The sequence below is a fragment of the Bos indicus x Bos taurus genome, chromosome 16 (assembly GCF_003369695.1).
Source record: "Bos indicus x Bos taurus breed Angus x Brahman F1 hybrid chromosome 16, Bos_hybrid_MaternalHap_v2.0, whole genome shotgun sequence".
In the NCBI taxonomy this organism is placed as follows: Eukaryota; Metazoa; Chordata; class Mammalia; order Artiodactyla; family Bovidae; genus Bos; species Bos indicus x Bos taurus.
The window spans coordinates 67849329-67867065 of record NC_040091.1 but is presented as its reverse complement, the minus strand read 5'-3'; the positions used below and the strand labels follow the sequence as shown (position 1 = coordinate 67867065).

The following is a 17737-nucleotide window of genomic DNA, read 5'->3' as shown; positions in this document are numbered from 1 at the left end:
TGTGTTGCAAATGGCGTTCCAAACCCATTTCCACATAGGTACGGGGATCATGGGCTGGCATACAGAAAATATTTCAAAACAAAAAATTGCATTCACTGTTACTTTGAGGTCTCTATGCAGAAATGTGATTGAAAATAAATGCATCAGTGACCTCAGAAGGTTTGGCAGTGCCTTTTAGATGCTTATCGGAGCCACACAAGTTAGGAATCTTGGATGGAAATCTCCTAAGAATAACCATTCTCATGAAATTTCCAATCCCTCTTTTTTTTTTTTGGCAGAATTTAAAATTCCGTGCAAATGGCTCATGTCGCAAGACTTCTGTGTGGTGCTGGCCAGCACCAGGCAGAAGGGTGGCCCAGCAACGGAAAACCAAACCAGTGTGGCTGCATGTTTTCACGCCTTTGAAAAGGTTTGGGTTTGGCTCAAACCAAGAAAGAGCATTTGAGGTTTTTATTTTGTGCCAATTCCTTCAAATACCATTCACCTGAATCACGGAACTTTGTGCATCAGTAGGAAACAAACCATCAACCATCATTAACCACTTACTTATCTCTCAATCCCACATTAACCAACCATTCGTCACTCCCAACACGACTTTCACCAGTAGCTTTCACCCTCTCCATCCTTGGGTCACTTCATCAGCCTGCTCATTTGCAAATATATAAGGTCAGCAAATGTTCATGACTTAGGACTTTTTCATCCACTGGTCTAATTCTAAGATGCTAATTTAAAGAAATCTTAACTTCTAGACTCTAAAACCATTTACAGCTCTGAATTACGTGACATCTAATAATACGGTAATATTTGGATTTGAAATGCAGAAATTCTTTCCCACAAAGTTAAAACAGGATAAGGATAATCTGATTAGTTTATTTTTCAAGTTGCCAGTGACTGGGTACTTCATCAGATTGTAGCATGAGATGGTACTAATGAAGCAAAGGTCAGGGGTCACGTCTCTGTCTGGTCCAGTTAGCATTATTATTTTTCACCTTCCCTTTCCATTCCCCTCTCTCTTGGCCAAGTCTCCTACCAGTTAGTGCAACTGTGCAAAGAGACATCCAGAAAAGAGAGCATGGAAAGGATTCAGTGGCAACTCACTCAGTTCTGAATGAAGTCAGGTTATGTGCTCTTGCCGCTTATGTGTACACGTAAGTTTGTGCCTGGCGAGGGTTGTTTTGGTATATGCAGGTATAAATGTGTGTCTGCCCAGTTTCTCTCACTCCCACATGATTTGAAAAGCGTGCATTGTTTTAGTCAGATGGAAAGATTAGGTTACCTGAATACTGGTATTTAATGTACATTATCACATTTATTATCATATCAAAACCAGATGTTTAAAATTTGGGCTAGAAATTCCATAACACGGGTTGTATTACCTCAGGGTCACCGTAGCGCCTTATGCTCACTGCTCAGCTGTATTTTGTTATGGCTCTAATACAGCAGTAATGTGTTTCCACAAGTCTTAGTCTGGTATTAGATGACATGCGGGCTAATGTTGGTGGGTTGAGCAGACTGGTAGGGGGTTATACAAACCAGAGCAATTTGCTTTCCCAACAATAAGAAAATATGTGAAGAATTATTGTTAATGGTCAAAGCCCCCCCGTCTCTCTCTCTCACTCTGGCTTTGGCTTGCTCTCTCTCCCCACCTCTCCTCTTCTCTCCTCTCTCTCATTCTGGCTTTCATTTTTTATCTTTGGTTTCTTTATTTAAAATTTGTTGTCATTTTTATTGTCTCCAAATGCCCCTCAAACTTACTCCAGAAACAGGAGCTGCCTCTAATTACTAACTGTCTTATCTCTGCAAAAGCTATTGGAAACCTTCCTCTTATTTGCCTGGCTTGCATTGCTTCTGTACTGATCACATTCAAACAAGCAAGCTCAGAAAAGTGATAGCATTCTTGATTTAAGAAATTATAATCAGCACAATTTAGATAAGGGTTTTTTTTTTTTAAAAAAAAAGGAAATAAAAGCCCATGTGGAACCAAGCCAACGATTCATCTGTTTGCATTAATAGGTTCCAGCTATGGTACTACAGGCACGGAAAGCCTGCTCGCCACTGCACTTAGCAAGCACATGAGCTTAAAAATAAACTTTGACAATGTAGATCTCTTTGTCCTTTCAGGAATGGAAAACATTATGTACTTCAAAGCATACTAAGCCTGATTTTAAAATATAGTTGGGATATTATTACTGTGGCAGTTGGGAGTGTCTTTAGGCTGCACACAGTACCCGATGCTTTGGGTGCAGTAGTACTTGAGCCACAGACAAATGCGAGTAAATGACTCTGGCAATTTGGATATGCTCATTCATAAGGAAGAAACTTCTGCCTTTTAAGTTCTCTGGGACAACTGTGATATAGTTCCTCCTTTCAATGAGGGAATTTCTTCCTGAATCAAACCGCAAAAACAGTGTTTGAGTAGCACACTTTCACTTGCATACAGCAGCGTTTGTTCACTTTTGAGTGTTTCTGGACAGGAAATCGATCTACAGGGTAACATTCACACACAAAAAGGAAACAGTATGGGACGATGTCTTGTTAGTACAAGTGACTCTGTTTGGGAAATTACGGACAAGAGACCCTGGAGGAAGAACGGCATTAAAGATCAAAAGCATCATGACTCCTGATGAAAACATCCCCAAATGATGAACCCACGAGCAAAAAGGAACTTCTGCTGTAAGTATTTTTGTGATCATCAAGTATCTAAATATTTTCAAAATTTCTAGAGTATGCGGAGTTAGATTTCCAAGCAAGTACTTGATGTAAGGAGTCTTCATTATAGTCAAGTCTATAATTAAACTCATTGGGTGATTCCAACAGAGGATTAGTTACTGGAATTTTTTCCATGACCTTGCAACTCAAATAAATTGCAAGTTGACATGGGCATGTTTTATACAATAGGCATGTAATATCAGGCTTTCAATGTGTGATGTATTACTCTGGCAATGTAAAACTGATCAATATTTGTATCTATAAATCCCCTGACATTTGGATTCCGGTTATTTAAATGATATTTACTTTGGTTTCATGTTATGTTTAATCCTGCAATTGTGTTTTTTCATAAATAGTTTGACACATTATTTGTAATTTGCTTAGAGAGAATATTAGTTCTTTCCTTAGTGAATCTTATTTATATACAGCAGGGGGAAGAGGTGTGTCAGAATTTTGAAAATGGGGAAGAAGAGGTATGATAGTTTTAAACTTGAGAACTAAGGCATTTAAAAATATTTACATTTCCATAATATATTGGTAAGTAATTCTGAAAATCATTTAGATTTCTCTGTATAAGACTTCTAACTCCATATGAATATTGTTATGGTCTTGGAATCAAGACCATCAATAGCATAATTATTAAATAGAGCTAAGTCCATATTTAGTGCCTGGCACAGAGAACATACTTGCTAGTTGTTGCATGTTGAGTATAGGCTGATGTTGGGTAATAGAACAAGTATCCTGATTGTACAATAGTCATTTCATATCGAGATTTCACTTTATGAACTTACCCATGAATGTGTGATTAAATTGCATAACAAAGAACTGTAGAATAATGGTGTTACATTGTTTTGCTGTTTTCAATAAGGAATTGCTTTAAAAATCAAATTTTGAATGGATTTCTCTTCCTGGTTGTTTGTGTAACATTGTTTATCTGAAGGGGTATCATAATGCTTCTGGAGCAATTCAGTATATAAAATATCAGTTTAGTTCCAATTAGTTTGTGATTTCCAGGAGCTAGTCTGTGACATTGAGACTTGGAATTAGCAATTTTGGAGCCCCCTCTGCTGAGGATTAATGGGTAGGTCAGGACAATGGCCAAATCCTCAAATGGGGAGATGTGTAAGGGACATGAAAATAAACTGAGAGGTGAGTAGATGAAGAGATTCTTGGAGTCAAGCCAAGTGTTTCTGGAATGAAAGAAGAGAAGCAGAAAATATGGAGAAAGCCATAGAGTGGGAGAGAGCTGGAGAGGTAATGGAAACTCATTATAGATGCCATCTCTGTCTCATAAAATGCCAGATAACACTGTTCTAGGACCTCAATTTTTTCCTAGGTCACTTGCTATACTTATCAAACTAAACACATGTCCTTCTACTATCACAAGTAGGAAATAAGAATGCTATAGGCATGATTTTGTTATGTCTTATTAGAAGTGATGGGAATCTTTGAGTAGGAGATGATGGAAGCTGTAACTAAGCAACAACTGTCATCAAGGTAAAAGATTTTTGAATAATCATATATAACATTTTAGATAAGCTTATATTATCCCAATAACTGTTCGGTTTAGTCTCCTACTTTCTATGTATTTTATAAGTAATTTATCCAGGCATATCTATCAGAATGTAACTATAATTAGAACAAGATATTCTATAGGAATCATTTAGAAGTTCTTTTAAGAATTAAAAGGTTGGCTGATAGGCTGATATTGTCTGCATGAGCACTTTTTCACATTAAATTCATCCTGATTTATTAGGCAGGATTCTGAGACCTCAGTCAAGAAATGATACAACATTGGAGGAGTCTTAAGCCTTCATTTTTTAAGGAACAGAAAGGGATCTGATTCTAATCTGAAAGTCAGTGTATGGTAGACTGATTTTGAGGATTATCTTCAAAAGGAAAATGTAGGTTTAGTATGTGTCCTTCCCCCCGCCCCTGCCAGTACTGATCAGAATATAGTTATTGATAACAAATAATAATTTGAATTTTTATGGCATAGTATAATCTTTCCTAGTTAGTTGTTTGACACCAGAAATATCTATTGCCGAACAGTTTAAGATTTGGTGTATTAGGAGGAATAAACTCCTTGCCACTCCTACTGCTGGTAGATGAGGAGGTTTAACGTGGAGGGAAAAGAAAACATTTTGAATCAGACAAATGTGCACCGGAATTCCAAATTTCTCATTTATAAACTGTGTGACCTTGAGCAAATTACAGAAACTCTAAATGTCTGGTTTCCCATACAGAAAATGGGGTTAATAACTATTCCCTTTTAGAGTTATTGTAAAGATTAAGTGAGATAATTTATGTCAACTGCTTGGCCTGGTAAGATGGTTAAACTACATGAGCTTTGGAAACCTTTCTAGTTTTCTCATTCTAGTAATTCTAGGCATTTGCCTGCGTGATGCAAAGTCGCTTCGGTCAAGTTCCGACTCTGTGCAATCCTATGACCTGCAGTCTTCCAGGTTCCTCTGGTCTGTAGGATTCTCCAGGCAAGAATACTGAAGTGGATTGCCATGTGCTCCTCCAGGGGATCTTCCCCATCCAGGGATGGAACCAGTCTCTCTTACATCTGCATTGGCAGGCAGGATCTTTACCACTAGCACTACCTGGGACGCCTTCTGCTCTGCTAAGTCACTTCAGTCGTGTTCGATTCTGTGCGACCTCATAGACAGCAGCCCACCAGGCTCCCCTGTCCCTGGGATTCTCCAGGCAAGAACACTGGAGTGGGTTGCCATTTCCTTCTCCAATGCATGAAAGTGAAAAGTGAAAATGAAGTCGCTCAGTCGTGTCCAACTCTTAGTGACTGCATGGACTACAGCCTACCGGGCTCCTCCATCCATAGGACACCTTAGATTTTTAAAATAACCTAAATTCCTTGCTTGCGTTAAAATGCTATTTGAAGATGCAACTCAGTAGAAATATCTATTCTCCACCTAGTGGGCTCCTCATAAAAAAAATTGTAAAGCAAATCTATTACAAGTGTAGTAAAAGAATAAGGCAATCGGAATGTATGATTTGAAAGTAAAAAAGGGTTTTTGTGATTTTTTTGATGTGTTCAGTTCAGTTCAGTTCAGTCGCGCAGTTGTGTCTGACTCTTTGCAACCCCATGAACTGCAGCACACCAGACTTTCCTGTCCATCACCAACTCCCAGAGTTTACTCAGACTTATGTCCATCGAACTGGTAATGCCATCCAACCATCTCATCCTCCTGTCATCCCCTTCTCATCCCGGCTTCAATCTTCCCCAGCATCAGGGTCTTTTCAAATGAGTCAGTTCTTTGCATCAGGTGGCCAAAGTATTAGAGTTTCTGCTTCAGCATCAGTCCTTCCAATGAATATTCAGGACTGATTTTGAGGTGTTAGGTGGTCTAAATTAATTTGAAAGACTGTTCTACAGTCTTCAATGACTAAGATACTGTAAACACCAGGTTGGCCTTGGCTAATGAATTTCCTCTTTCCTGTTTTTAACCACTTTAGGAAACCCACCATAGCCAACAAGGTCATTCTCAGGAGAAACGGTTTTGGAGAGTTTAAGGACATAAAATGTTCATCTTCAAAACTTTTCCTATGACATCTTCCTCTGGTGTCTACAAAAGTCCAGGTTTTAAGGGGATGGTATATTTTGATGATATAATTTGTGTCCATTTGTTACTGGCATAAGTGCAAAGCACTTGGCAGAACCATCATTCTTATACTACTGCTTAAACTAGCTTAAGCAATGTTTACACAGATATGAAGTAACAATCTAGCTGATAGATTTATTATCTGGAAAGTTGCGAGTGTGTGTGGACATGTTCCGTTGTGTCTGACTGCAACACCATGGACTGTAGCCCCCCACGCTCCTCTGTCCATGGGATTCTTCGGGCAAGATTACTGGGGTGGGTTGTCACTACCTACTTGTGAGGATCTTCCTGGCCCAGGGATCGAACCCGTGTCTCTTGAGTCTCCTGCATTGGCAGGTGGATTCTTAACCAGCTGTACCACCTGAGAAGCCCATATAGAGAGTTGCTATGTATTAAGGAGAGTGCCATTAGTAGCTATTAAAAAAAATATTATCTTGCATCTGTCTAGTGCCATTTTCTTTTAAAAATGTTTCTACACATATAATTTCATTATTTTCTCATCTTTGAAGCAGAGAGGGTGCTATTTACATTATTTACTGCATAATATGAATAATAGGGCAGAGATTAGGCAGAATTCTCCAAGTTCAGTTCAGTTCAGTTCAGTCACTCAGTCACGTCCATCTCTTTGCGACCCCATGAATCGCAGCACGCCAGGCCTCCCTGTCCATCACCAACTCCTGGAGTTGACTTAGACTCACGTCCATCGAGTCAGTGATGCCATCCAGCCATCTCATCCTCTGTCGTCCCCTTCTCCTCCTGCCCCCAAATCCCTCCCAGCATCAGAGTCTTTTCCAATGAGTCAACTCTTTGCATGAGGTGGCCAAAGTACTGGAGTTTCAGCTTTAGCATAAGTCCTTCCAAAGAAATCCCAGGGCTGATCTCCTTTAGAATGGACTGGTTGGATCTCCTTGCAGTCCAAGGGACTCTCAAGAGTCTTCTCCAACACCACAGTTCAAAAGCATCAATTCTTTGGTGCTCAGCTTTCTTCACAGTCCAATCTCACATCTGTACATGACCACTGGAAAAACCATAGCCTTGAGTAGATGGACCTTTGTGGGCAAATTAATGTCTCTGCTTTTGAATATGCTATCTAGGTTGGTCATAACTTTCCTTCCAAGGAGTAAGCATCTTTTAATTTCATGGCTGCAATCACCATCTGCAGTGATTTTGGAGCCCCCAAAAATAAAGTCTGACACTGTTTCCACTGTTTCCCCATCTATTTCCCATGAAGTGATGGGACCAGATGCCATGATCTTTGTTTTCTGAATGTTGAGCTTTAAGCCAACTTTTTCACTCTCCTCTTTCACTTTCATCAAGAGGTTTTTTAGTTTCTCTTCACTTTCTGCTATAAGGGTGGTGTCATCTGCATATCTGAGGTTACTGATATTTCTCCTGGCAATCTTGATTCCAGCTTGTGCTTCTTCCAGCCCAACGTTTCTCATGATGTACTCTGCATAGTTAAATAAGCAGGGTGACAATATACAGCCTTGACGTACTCCTTTTCCTATTTGGAACCAGTCTATTGTTCCATGTCCATTTCTAACTGTTGCTTCCTGACCTGCATATATGTTTCTCAAGAGGCAGGTCAGGTGGTCTGGTATTCCCATCTCTTTCAGGATTTTCCCCAGTTTATTGTGATCCACACGGTCAAAGGCTTTGGCATAGTCAATAAAGCAGAAATAGATGTTTTTCTGGAACTCTCTTGCTTTTTCGATGATCCAGCGGATGTTGGCAATTTGATCTCTGGTTCCTCTGCCTTTTCTAAAACCAACTTGAACATCTGGAAGTTCATGGTTCACGTACTGCTGAACCCTGGCTTGGAGAATTTTGAGCATTACTTTACTAGCGTTTGAGATGAGTGCAGTTGTGCAGTAGTTTGAGCATTCTTTGGCATTGCCTTTCTTTGAGACTGGAATGGAAACTGACCTTTTCCAGTCCTGTGGCCACTGCTGAGTTTTCCAAATTTGCTGGAATATTGAGTGCAACACTTTCAGAGCATCATCTTTCAGGATTTGAAATAGCTCAACTAGAATTCCATCACCTCCACTAGCTTTGTTCATAGTGATGCTTTCTAAGGCCCACTTGACTTCACATTCCAGGATGTCTGGCTCTAGATCACACCATCGTGATTATCTGGATCATGAAGATCTTTTTTGTGCAGTTCTTTTGTGTATTCTTGCCACCTCTTCTTAATATCTTCTGCTTCTGCTAGGTCCATACCATTTCTGTCCTTTATCGAGCTCATCTTTGCATGAAATGTCCCTTTGATATCTCTAATTTTCTTGAAGAGATCTCTAGTCTTTCCCATTCTTTTGTTTTCCTCTATTTCTTTGCATTGATCGCTGAGGAAGGCTTTCTTATCTCTTCTTGCTATTCTTTGGAACTCTGCATTCAGATGCTTATATCTTTCCTTTTCTCCTTTGCTTTTCACTTCTCTTCTTTTCGCAGCTATTTGTAAGGCCTCCCCAGACAGCCATTTTGCTTTTTTTCATTTCTTTTCCATGGGGATGGTCTTGATCCCTGTCTCCTGTACAATGTCATGAACTTCCAATCCATAGTTCATCAGGCACTCTATCTATCAGACCTAGTCCCTTTAATCTATTTCTCACTTCCACTGTATAATCATAAGGGATTTGAATTAGGTCATACCTGAATAGTCTAGTGGTTTTCCACACTTTTTTCAATTTAAGTCTGAATTTGGCAATAAGGAGTTCATGAATTGTCTAAGGAGGAGATTAAATATGAAATAAGATTTTTCACCTAGTATAATTTATCTAATGGTTTTATGACTATCTCTGATTTTTATCTAGAAGTATATTTGATGGTTTTATGACTATCTCTGATTTTTATCTAGAAGTATGAGACTCATTTGCTTATCTCATACCTTAAAAGGACCCTTAAACTTGAGCAGTAATTAATATTTACCTTGTTTTGTGCCTTCTATGAAGACCCAACCAATCAGGCCCACAAAAAGAGATCCTACAACTAGGTTCAACCCTAGTTAGGCATGCAGAAAACCTGTGTTGATGGAATTCTCTGTATCCTCTACTATCAGTATATCCTAGACACTTCTAGAGAGTAAAGTGGCTGAGACATGCTCTTTGTTTTACAAAGGAGTCAAGGCCACAGTCGACACTCTTGGCCATCTTCCTTATCTAAAATGACATGGATCTGGACAATTTATATATCTTATAGTTTTCCATTTATATGCTATATAAACAAAAAAGCATATATACAAAGGTTCAAAGGTTGATAAACTACATCCTATAGGCATAGATACAGAGAGTCAGGGTATGGTTATATCTGTTGATTTGTGTCTAATAACCAGAAGTCTTTCTTGGTGTGACTGAAGATTTTAGCCAGCAAGAACCACAATTTACAGATACATGAGAAAACCAGAAAACTATAGAGCAGCAAGGTCCATATATCTTACACAAGTTATCCACTAGGTGATTTTGAAATGAAATGCATTGATTTTTTCTTAGCAGCAACCCTTTTTGTACAATATTGTGTTAGCTCAGTTCTTAATTTTCTTTTCATTGAAAACCTTATTGCCACATGTTCTGTATAATACTTCTGGTTGATGACATTTTATGAAAAATGTTGCCTTGAAGAGGAAACTTTGGAACTGAGGGCTTAGGCACATTTTGAATTGAATAGATTGAAACTTCGAGAAAACCTTGATCTGCAAGAAAATGGCTCAGAGAGCAGTATCCTTCTTACTCCTTTCTCCTGTGAGGAAAACAGCCTCTAAGATTAAACTTGGTGCAGCAGAGTTAATGGAGGTGCAATTACAGGTCATTAAATAGCATGATGCCAGAGTGTTCTGTTTCCATTATACTGTTTTTGTTCTTTTGAAACCCAAGGTGACAGGTGAAGCTGAATTGAACAGTCATGTATAAAAGCAGACAGTAAACTTTTCACACTTTTAAGAGTTCTGAGTAGTGCAATCCTGGGAAAGTTCTTGCTTCTCTTTCTTTATGCTTTGAAGTTTTGTTTTGTTTTGTTTTTGAGAATGGTACAAGATTCTTTAGGTCTTCCCTGGTAGCTCAGATGGTAAAGAATCTGCTTGCAATTCAAGAGATCCAGATTCAATCCCTGGGTCAGGAAAATCCCCTGGAGAAGGGAATGGCTACCCACTCCGGTATTCTTGCCTAGAGAATCCCATGGACAGAGGAGCCTGGTTGGCTACAGTTCATGGGGTCGCAGAGTCAGACATGATTGAGCAACTTACATTTCACGTCACAGGATTCTCACCTGTACATTGAAGATAGTCTGCTCACAAAAAAAACCAGATTTTTATGTTGTTTATATGTCTTAGACTACTAAACAATGTATGTAATAGAAAGTTAATATTTCTGTGCATATATCTGTGAGTTTTAACAAATGTGTAGAGTCTTGTAACCATTACCACAATCAAGATAAAGAATAGTTCCTTCATCGCCAAAATATTCCCTCATGCTGCCAGTTTGTAGTAAAAACCTCCCCATCCCCAACTCCTGGGAACGCTTATCTGTTTTAGTCTCTATAGTTTTGCCTTTTCCAGAAAGTCGTACAAGTGAAATAATACAGTTTGCAACCTTTTGAGTCTGGTGTCTTTCACTTAGCAGAATGCAATCGTGATTCATCTGTGTCTCTCAATGGTTGTTTCTTCTTACTGCCTAGCAGTATTTTATTGTACCAGAGTTTGTTGGTTTATTCACCAGTGTAGAACACTCAGACTATTTCTAGGTTTTAGGGATTATAAACAATGCTGCTGTAAACATGATGCGCTGTCAACACAGGGCTTTGTGTGAATGTGTTTTAGTTTTTCCAGGATAAATGAATTCCTAGGAATGAGGTTGCAGCTAATATGGTCAATGTGCATTTAAGTTTATAAGAAACTGCCAAATTGTTTTCCAAACCGACTTTACCAATTTGCATTCCCACCAAGATGTAAGAGTTCTGGTTTCTCTGCCTCCTTGTCAGCACTTGGCATCATTGGTCAGTTTTATTGTCTGTTTCGTTCTTTTTACTTCTTATCCTTTCTAAGAAGTGCATAATGGCATCTCATTATGGCTTTAAGATGGTGAGCATTTTTTCATGTGCTGATTTGTGGTCTGAATATCTTTTTTGGTGAAATGTCTGTTCAAAACTCTTGTCCATTTTTTTATTAGATATTTGTTCTCTGGTGATGAAAGTAAAATCCAATGATGCAAAGAACAGTATAGTATAGGAACCTGGAATGCAGGGCCATGAATCAAAGAAAATTGGATGTGGTAAAGCAGAAAATGGTAAGAATAAACATCAACATCCTAGGAATCAGTGAACTAAAATAGATGGGAATGGGTGAATTGAATTCAGATGACCATTATATCTACTACGGTGGACAAGAATCACACAGGAGAAATGGAGTAGCCCTCATAATCAACAAAAGAGTCCAAAATACAGTACTTGGGTGCAACCTCAAAAATGACACAATGATCTCGGTTCATTTCCAAGGCAAGCCATTCAACATCACAGTATGCTGAATCCAAGTCTATGCCTTTACCACCCATGCCGAAGAAGCTGAAATTGATCAGTTCTATGAAGATCTAGAAGACTTCCTAGAACTAACACCTAAAAAAAGATTTTCTATTCATCGTCAGGGACTGGAATGCAAAAGTAGGAAGTCCTGATATACCTGGAGTAAGAGGCAAGTTTGACCTTGGAGAACAAAATGAAGCAGGGCGAAGGTTAACTGAATTCTGCCAAGAGAATGCACTAGTCATAGCAAATACCATTTCTCAACAATACAAGAGACAACTTTACATATGGACATCACCAAGTGGTCAATACCGAAATCGAATTGATTACATTCTTTGTAGCCAAAGATGGAGAGGCTGTATGCAGTCAGCAAAAACAAGACCTGGAGATGACTGTGACTCAGATCATCAGCTTTTCATAGCCAAATTCAGGCTTAAACTAAAGAAAATCAGGAAAAACAATATGCCAGCCAGGTATGATTTAAATCAAATCCCGTATGAATTCACAGTAGAGATAACAAACAGATTCAAGGGACGAGATCTAGTTAACAGTGTGCCTGAAGAACTGTAGACAGAGGTCCATAACATTGTACAGGAGGTGGAAAAAAAAGAAAAATAAAAGCAAGAAAGCAAAGTGGTTATCTGAGGAGGCTTTACAAATAGCAGACTAAAGAAGAGAAGCAAAAAGCAGAAGAGAGAAGAAAGGTACATCCGATTAAATTCAGAGTTCCAAAAAATAGCTAGAAAAGACAAGAAGGTCTTCTTCAATGAACAATGTTTAATAATAGAAGGAAACAACAAGAGGGGAACGACTAGAGATCTCATCAGGAAAATTGGAAACATCAAGGGAGCATTCCACCCAAAGATGGGCACAATAAGGGATAAAAATGGTAGAGACCTGGTAGACACTGCAGAGATCAAGAAGAGATGGTAAGAATACATGGAAGAACTGTATTAAAAAGATCTTAGTGAACTGGATTACTACGATGGTGTGGTTAGTTACCCAGATCCAGACATTCTGGAGTGCGAAGTCAAGTTGGACTTAAGAAGCACTGCTGTTAATAAAGCTAGTGGATGCAATGAAATTCCAGCAGAACTTTTCACATCTCTAGCGGATGATGCCATCAAGGTTTTGCATTCATTATGTCAGCAAATCTGGAAGACACAGCAGTGGCCACAGGTCTGGAAAAGGTCAATCCTCATGCCAATTCCCAAGAAGGGTAGTATCAAAGAATGTGCTAACCATTGAACAGTTGTACTCATCTCCTGTGCTAGTAAGGTCATGCTTAAAATCTTGTGTGCTAGGCTTCAGCATTATGTGAACCAAGAACTTCCATTTGTCCAAACTGGGTTTAGAAAAGGAAGAGGAACTAGAGATCAAATTGCCAACATTCGTTGGATTATAGAGAAAGCAAAGGAATTTCAGAAAAACGTCTCTCAGTTTCATCGACTACATCTAACCCTAAATATTCACTGGAAGGACTGATGCTGAACCTGAAGCTCCAGTATTTTGGTCATCAAATATGAACAGATGACTCACTGGAAAAGTCCCTGATGCTGGGAAAGATTGAGGGCAGAAAGAGAAGAGGGCATCAGAGGATGAGAAGGTTGGATGGCATCCCTGATGCAATGAATATGAATTTGGGCAAACTCTGGGAGGTGGTGAGGGATAGGGAGGACTGAAGTGCTGCAGTTCATGGGGTCACAGAGTCAGACACGACTGGGTGACTGAACAACAACATTTGTTTTCTTACTGTTACTTTGAGAGTTCTTTAAACTATGGGTATAAATCCTTTGCTGGATTCATGATTTGAAGATATTTTCTGTAGTTTATTTTTCACTTTCTTAACCATCTTTTATAGAGAAGATGATTTTAGTTATGATGCAATATAATCAATCTATTATTTTCTTATGGATCAAGCTGCTGGTGTTATTCATAAGAATTCTTCACAACCCAAACTCATGAACATTCTCTCCTGCATTTTATCAGAAGATTTATAATTTTATGAATTATAAATTATAGGTCCATGATCCATATATAAACTAATTATTTAAATAGAATATGAAGTGTGGGTTGAGGCATATAATTTTGCATATGAATTTCCAATTGTTTCGGGCTTCCCAGCTAGCACTAGTGGTAAAGAACCTGCCTGCCAATGCAGGAAATATAAAAGACATGAGCTTGATCCCTGGGTGGGAAAGATCCCCTGGAGGAGGGCATGGCAACCCATTCCACTATTCTTGCCTGAAGAATCCCATGGACAGAAAAGCCTGGTGGGTTATAGTCCATAAAATCACAAAGAGTCTGATACAACTGAAGTGACTCAGCACACACACATCCAACTGTTTCAGCACCATTTGTGGAAAGGACTTATCTTTTATCCACAGAATTGCTTTTGCACTTGTATTAAAATTCAATTGACTATATTTTTGTAGGTCTATTTCTGGGCTCTCCATTTTGCCCCGTTGATTTATGTGTGTAAACTTGCACTAAAGCCATACTGTCTTAAGTAGATTCTTTACTGTCTGAACCACCAGAGAACCCCTAAGTATCTGATATTATAAAATGAGCTCTTTTATCCTTATTCCACCATTATCAATAACTGATTATAGTATGCTGCTGCTCCTGCTAAGTTGCTTCAGTCATGTCCGACTCTGTGTGACCCCATAGATGGCAGCCCACCAGGCTCCCCGGTCCCTGGGATTCTCCAGGCAAGAACCCTGGAGTGGGTTGCCATTTCCTTCTCCAATGCATGAAAGTGAAAAGTGAAAGGGAAGTCGCTCAGTCGTGTCCGACCCTCAGCGACCCCATGGACTGCAGCCCACCAGGCTCCTCCGTCCATGGGATTTTCCAGGCAAGAGTACTGGAGTGGGGTGCCATTGCCTTCTCCCGATTATAGTATAGTTTTCTCCAATAAAACCTAGACTCCAAGCAATTTTGATAATAAAAAAGAAGCAAACACAAATATAGAGAATAAAGAAGAAACGAACACAGTGGGAAGAGAGAAACGGGGAGGAGCAATACAGGGGCAGGAGAGTAAGAGGTACCAACTGTTGGGTATAAAATAAACTACAAGGATATCCTGTACAGCACAGGAAGTGGCAAATATCTTATAGTAACTCTAAATGGAGTATAACTTTAAAAAATTCCTAATCACTATATTATATACCTATAACATATAATATAGCACATCAACTGTACTTTAATTTCAAGAAAAAGGAAAAAAATTAGGAGGCCCTTTTCTGTTTGATAGAGTAATATCATTTTACTTTTAAAATCTTTTGAACAGATAAAACTACCTACTGTACGATGTGTTTTTTACCTTTTCTGAAGCAAAAAACAGACTTGAAAAGATAGGTTGCAATTAGAGGTGTTGTGTTTCGTATTACGTTCACACAAAGGAAAAACACCTACCTCTATGTGAAAAGGGTGTATTTCTCCCATTAAGAAACAGCATGAGCTGTGCTCAAATATGTCCAGTACAATAGCGTCTGGCTTCCCTGGTGGCTCAGTGGTAAAAAATCCGCCTGAAATGCAGGAGACACAAGTTTGATCCCTGGGTTGAAAAGATAAACCCAGGAAATGGCAACCCACTGCAGTACTCTTGCCTGGCAAATCCCATAGACAGAGGAGTCTGGCAGGTTACGGTCTATGGGGTCACAAGAGCTGGACAAGACACAGTGACCAAACAGCAACAGTGATAACGTCTGTTGTAAGCGGCTCATGTTGTTAGTTGCCGTATCTGTTCTCATTGGGCAGTGCTGATGCAATCATTTTTTTTTATTTGGCTGCACATCTTGGCAAGTTGGATCTTAGTTCCCTGATCAGGTATCACACCCGCTCCCCCTGAACTGGAATCATGGAGACTCAGTTACTGGACTGCCAGGGAAGTCCCCTGATGCATTAATGTTTGTTAAATATTAAAAACTCACTCCATTCATGAATATTAACATAATATTTAAAAATTTCCTTTGGAACATAGTTCATTTAATCATCTTCTATATGGTTGGAATTAGAGATTGAGGATAGGCAACATTCAGACACACCACCTACAATCCTTTTAGGGGGCAAGGAAGGAAGACTGTGAGAGAGACTTATTTTTTTATCTTTATTTTATTTTATTTTAATTACTTTACAATATTGTAGTGGTTTTGGCCATACATTGATAGGAATCAGCCAGGGTGTACACGTGTCCCCCATCCTGGACCCCTCTCCCACCTCTCTCCCCACCCCATCCCTCAGGGTCATCCCAGTGCACCAGCCCTGAGCACCCTGTCTCATGCATCGAACCTGGACTGGCGATCCATTTCACATATGATAATATACATGTTTCAATGCTTTTCAGAGAGACTTATTTTAAAGATGTTTAAGGTCATCTCTTTTTGCATTGTCAGTTTTTCAGAACCCTTGGGTATGTTCCTTGGAGAATACTCCAGCTGGTCTGCCTCTGCTATGCTTTTCTCCCTTTCTTTGATTTGATATTATTGTTTTGCTTTTTAAAAAGAAAAAAAAATGTTAAGAGGATTTAGTTCGGGATTCATCACAGATCACTTGGTCAAAGTTCGTAGTATTAACTGTCTTTCCTCCCTTATTGAATGAGTGTGCATCCTTCATCGTTTGTGGCAATCCTTTGGTATCTCATTAGCTGTCCTTCAGCAGTGTGATGCTTTGGGTATTTTCAGTGGGGCATTCTTTGAGGATAGTTTTGTGCTGTGAACCCCATTAATACTGTTTGGGACCAATTTACTAGATAAGTGTATCAAGCTTGGAAATATTATTAATAGTCAAAGATAAAGTCTGATTATAAAGACTTTTAGACTACCTTTCTTGAATGTCTACCTTTCTTGAGTGACAGCAACTATTTTCTTGTGGGGCTTGTATACCATCTCAGAAGCCAACTTCAAAAGAGGGATTCCAAGAATATTTTCAGCATCAATACTTTAGATGTCAATGGTTTTCCAGTGTGATTGTTTCAAGATGCTAATCATTTGAATGTGAGAATTCTAGAAAGTTTCCTTTATACTTTATTCTTTGTTCCCATCATATGGGTGCATGAGTGCTAATTCACTTCAGTCGTGTCAGACTCTTTGTGACGCTATGGACTGTAGCCTGCCAGGCTCCTCTGCCCATAGGAGTTCTCCAGGCATGAATCCTGGAGTGGGTTGCCATGTCCTTCTCCAGGGGATCTTCCCAAACCAGGGATCAAGCTCCTGTCTCTTATGTCTCCTGGATTAGCAGTGGGGTTCTTTACCACTAGTGCTGTCTGCGAAGCCCTCCGATCACATACACTCAGACAAATAATTAGGATTTAAAAACCTTTAACTAAAATGTCATACATAGGTTATCACCTCTTAATTTCATTTATAAGACTCCTGGTCTGCCTAACTCTAATAATCAAATCCATTTAGATAGTGAAGAGAAGATTTAATCATTTCAACAGCTTCAAATGATCCAATTTTTAAAAAATCACAGAATGTATGTTTTCATTAATAGATGATAGCTGGATATTGGATATTAAGAACATTTTTTAAACTTTATGGTAATTGTCATCTATGTTTGGACAGTGAGAAAATTATGCTTGAGGTAGTCATGTGAAGCGCTAATGATTTTCAACCTATAAATTTGAATGTTTAAGAAATACGATTTGATTTTCCTTTAAAGAGAACTTAACTTTTAGTTTACATTCCTTGTTTTACTTGAGAGAAATTTAATCTTGGGTTAATTTGGAGTTTCTCCCATTGTTTCAGGGTCTTTTCAGTCAATTCAGGATCTTCTCAAATCCTGGATTTGGCTGATTTCAGCGGTCTAAGTCCTTGGCATGGGTATTTTGTCATCTGTCTTGGTAGCACTGGCAAGATTGTGCCATATCTGGTTATTGAGTCCTCAAAAGTTGTATC

General features: G+C 39.0%; 1 protein-coding gene across 1 annotated transcript in view; it reads left to right on the top strand.

The window, feature by feature from the left end:
- The first annotated feature begins 1615 nt into the window (after positions 1-1615).
- Positions 1616-17737, top strand: part of KCNK2 (potassium two pore domain channel subfamily K member 2) — a 225661-nt gene continuing 209539 nt past the window's right edge. Inside the window, exon 1 of the mRNA XM_027565604.1 lies at positions 1616-2673. Within this exon, the coding sequence (XP_027421405.1) occupies positions 2640-2673 (34 nt within the window). The 5' untranslated portion in view covers positions 1616-2639. The remainder of the gene's footprint in view (positions 2674-17737) is intronic.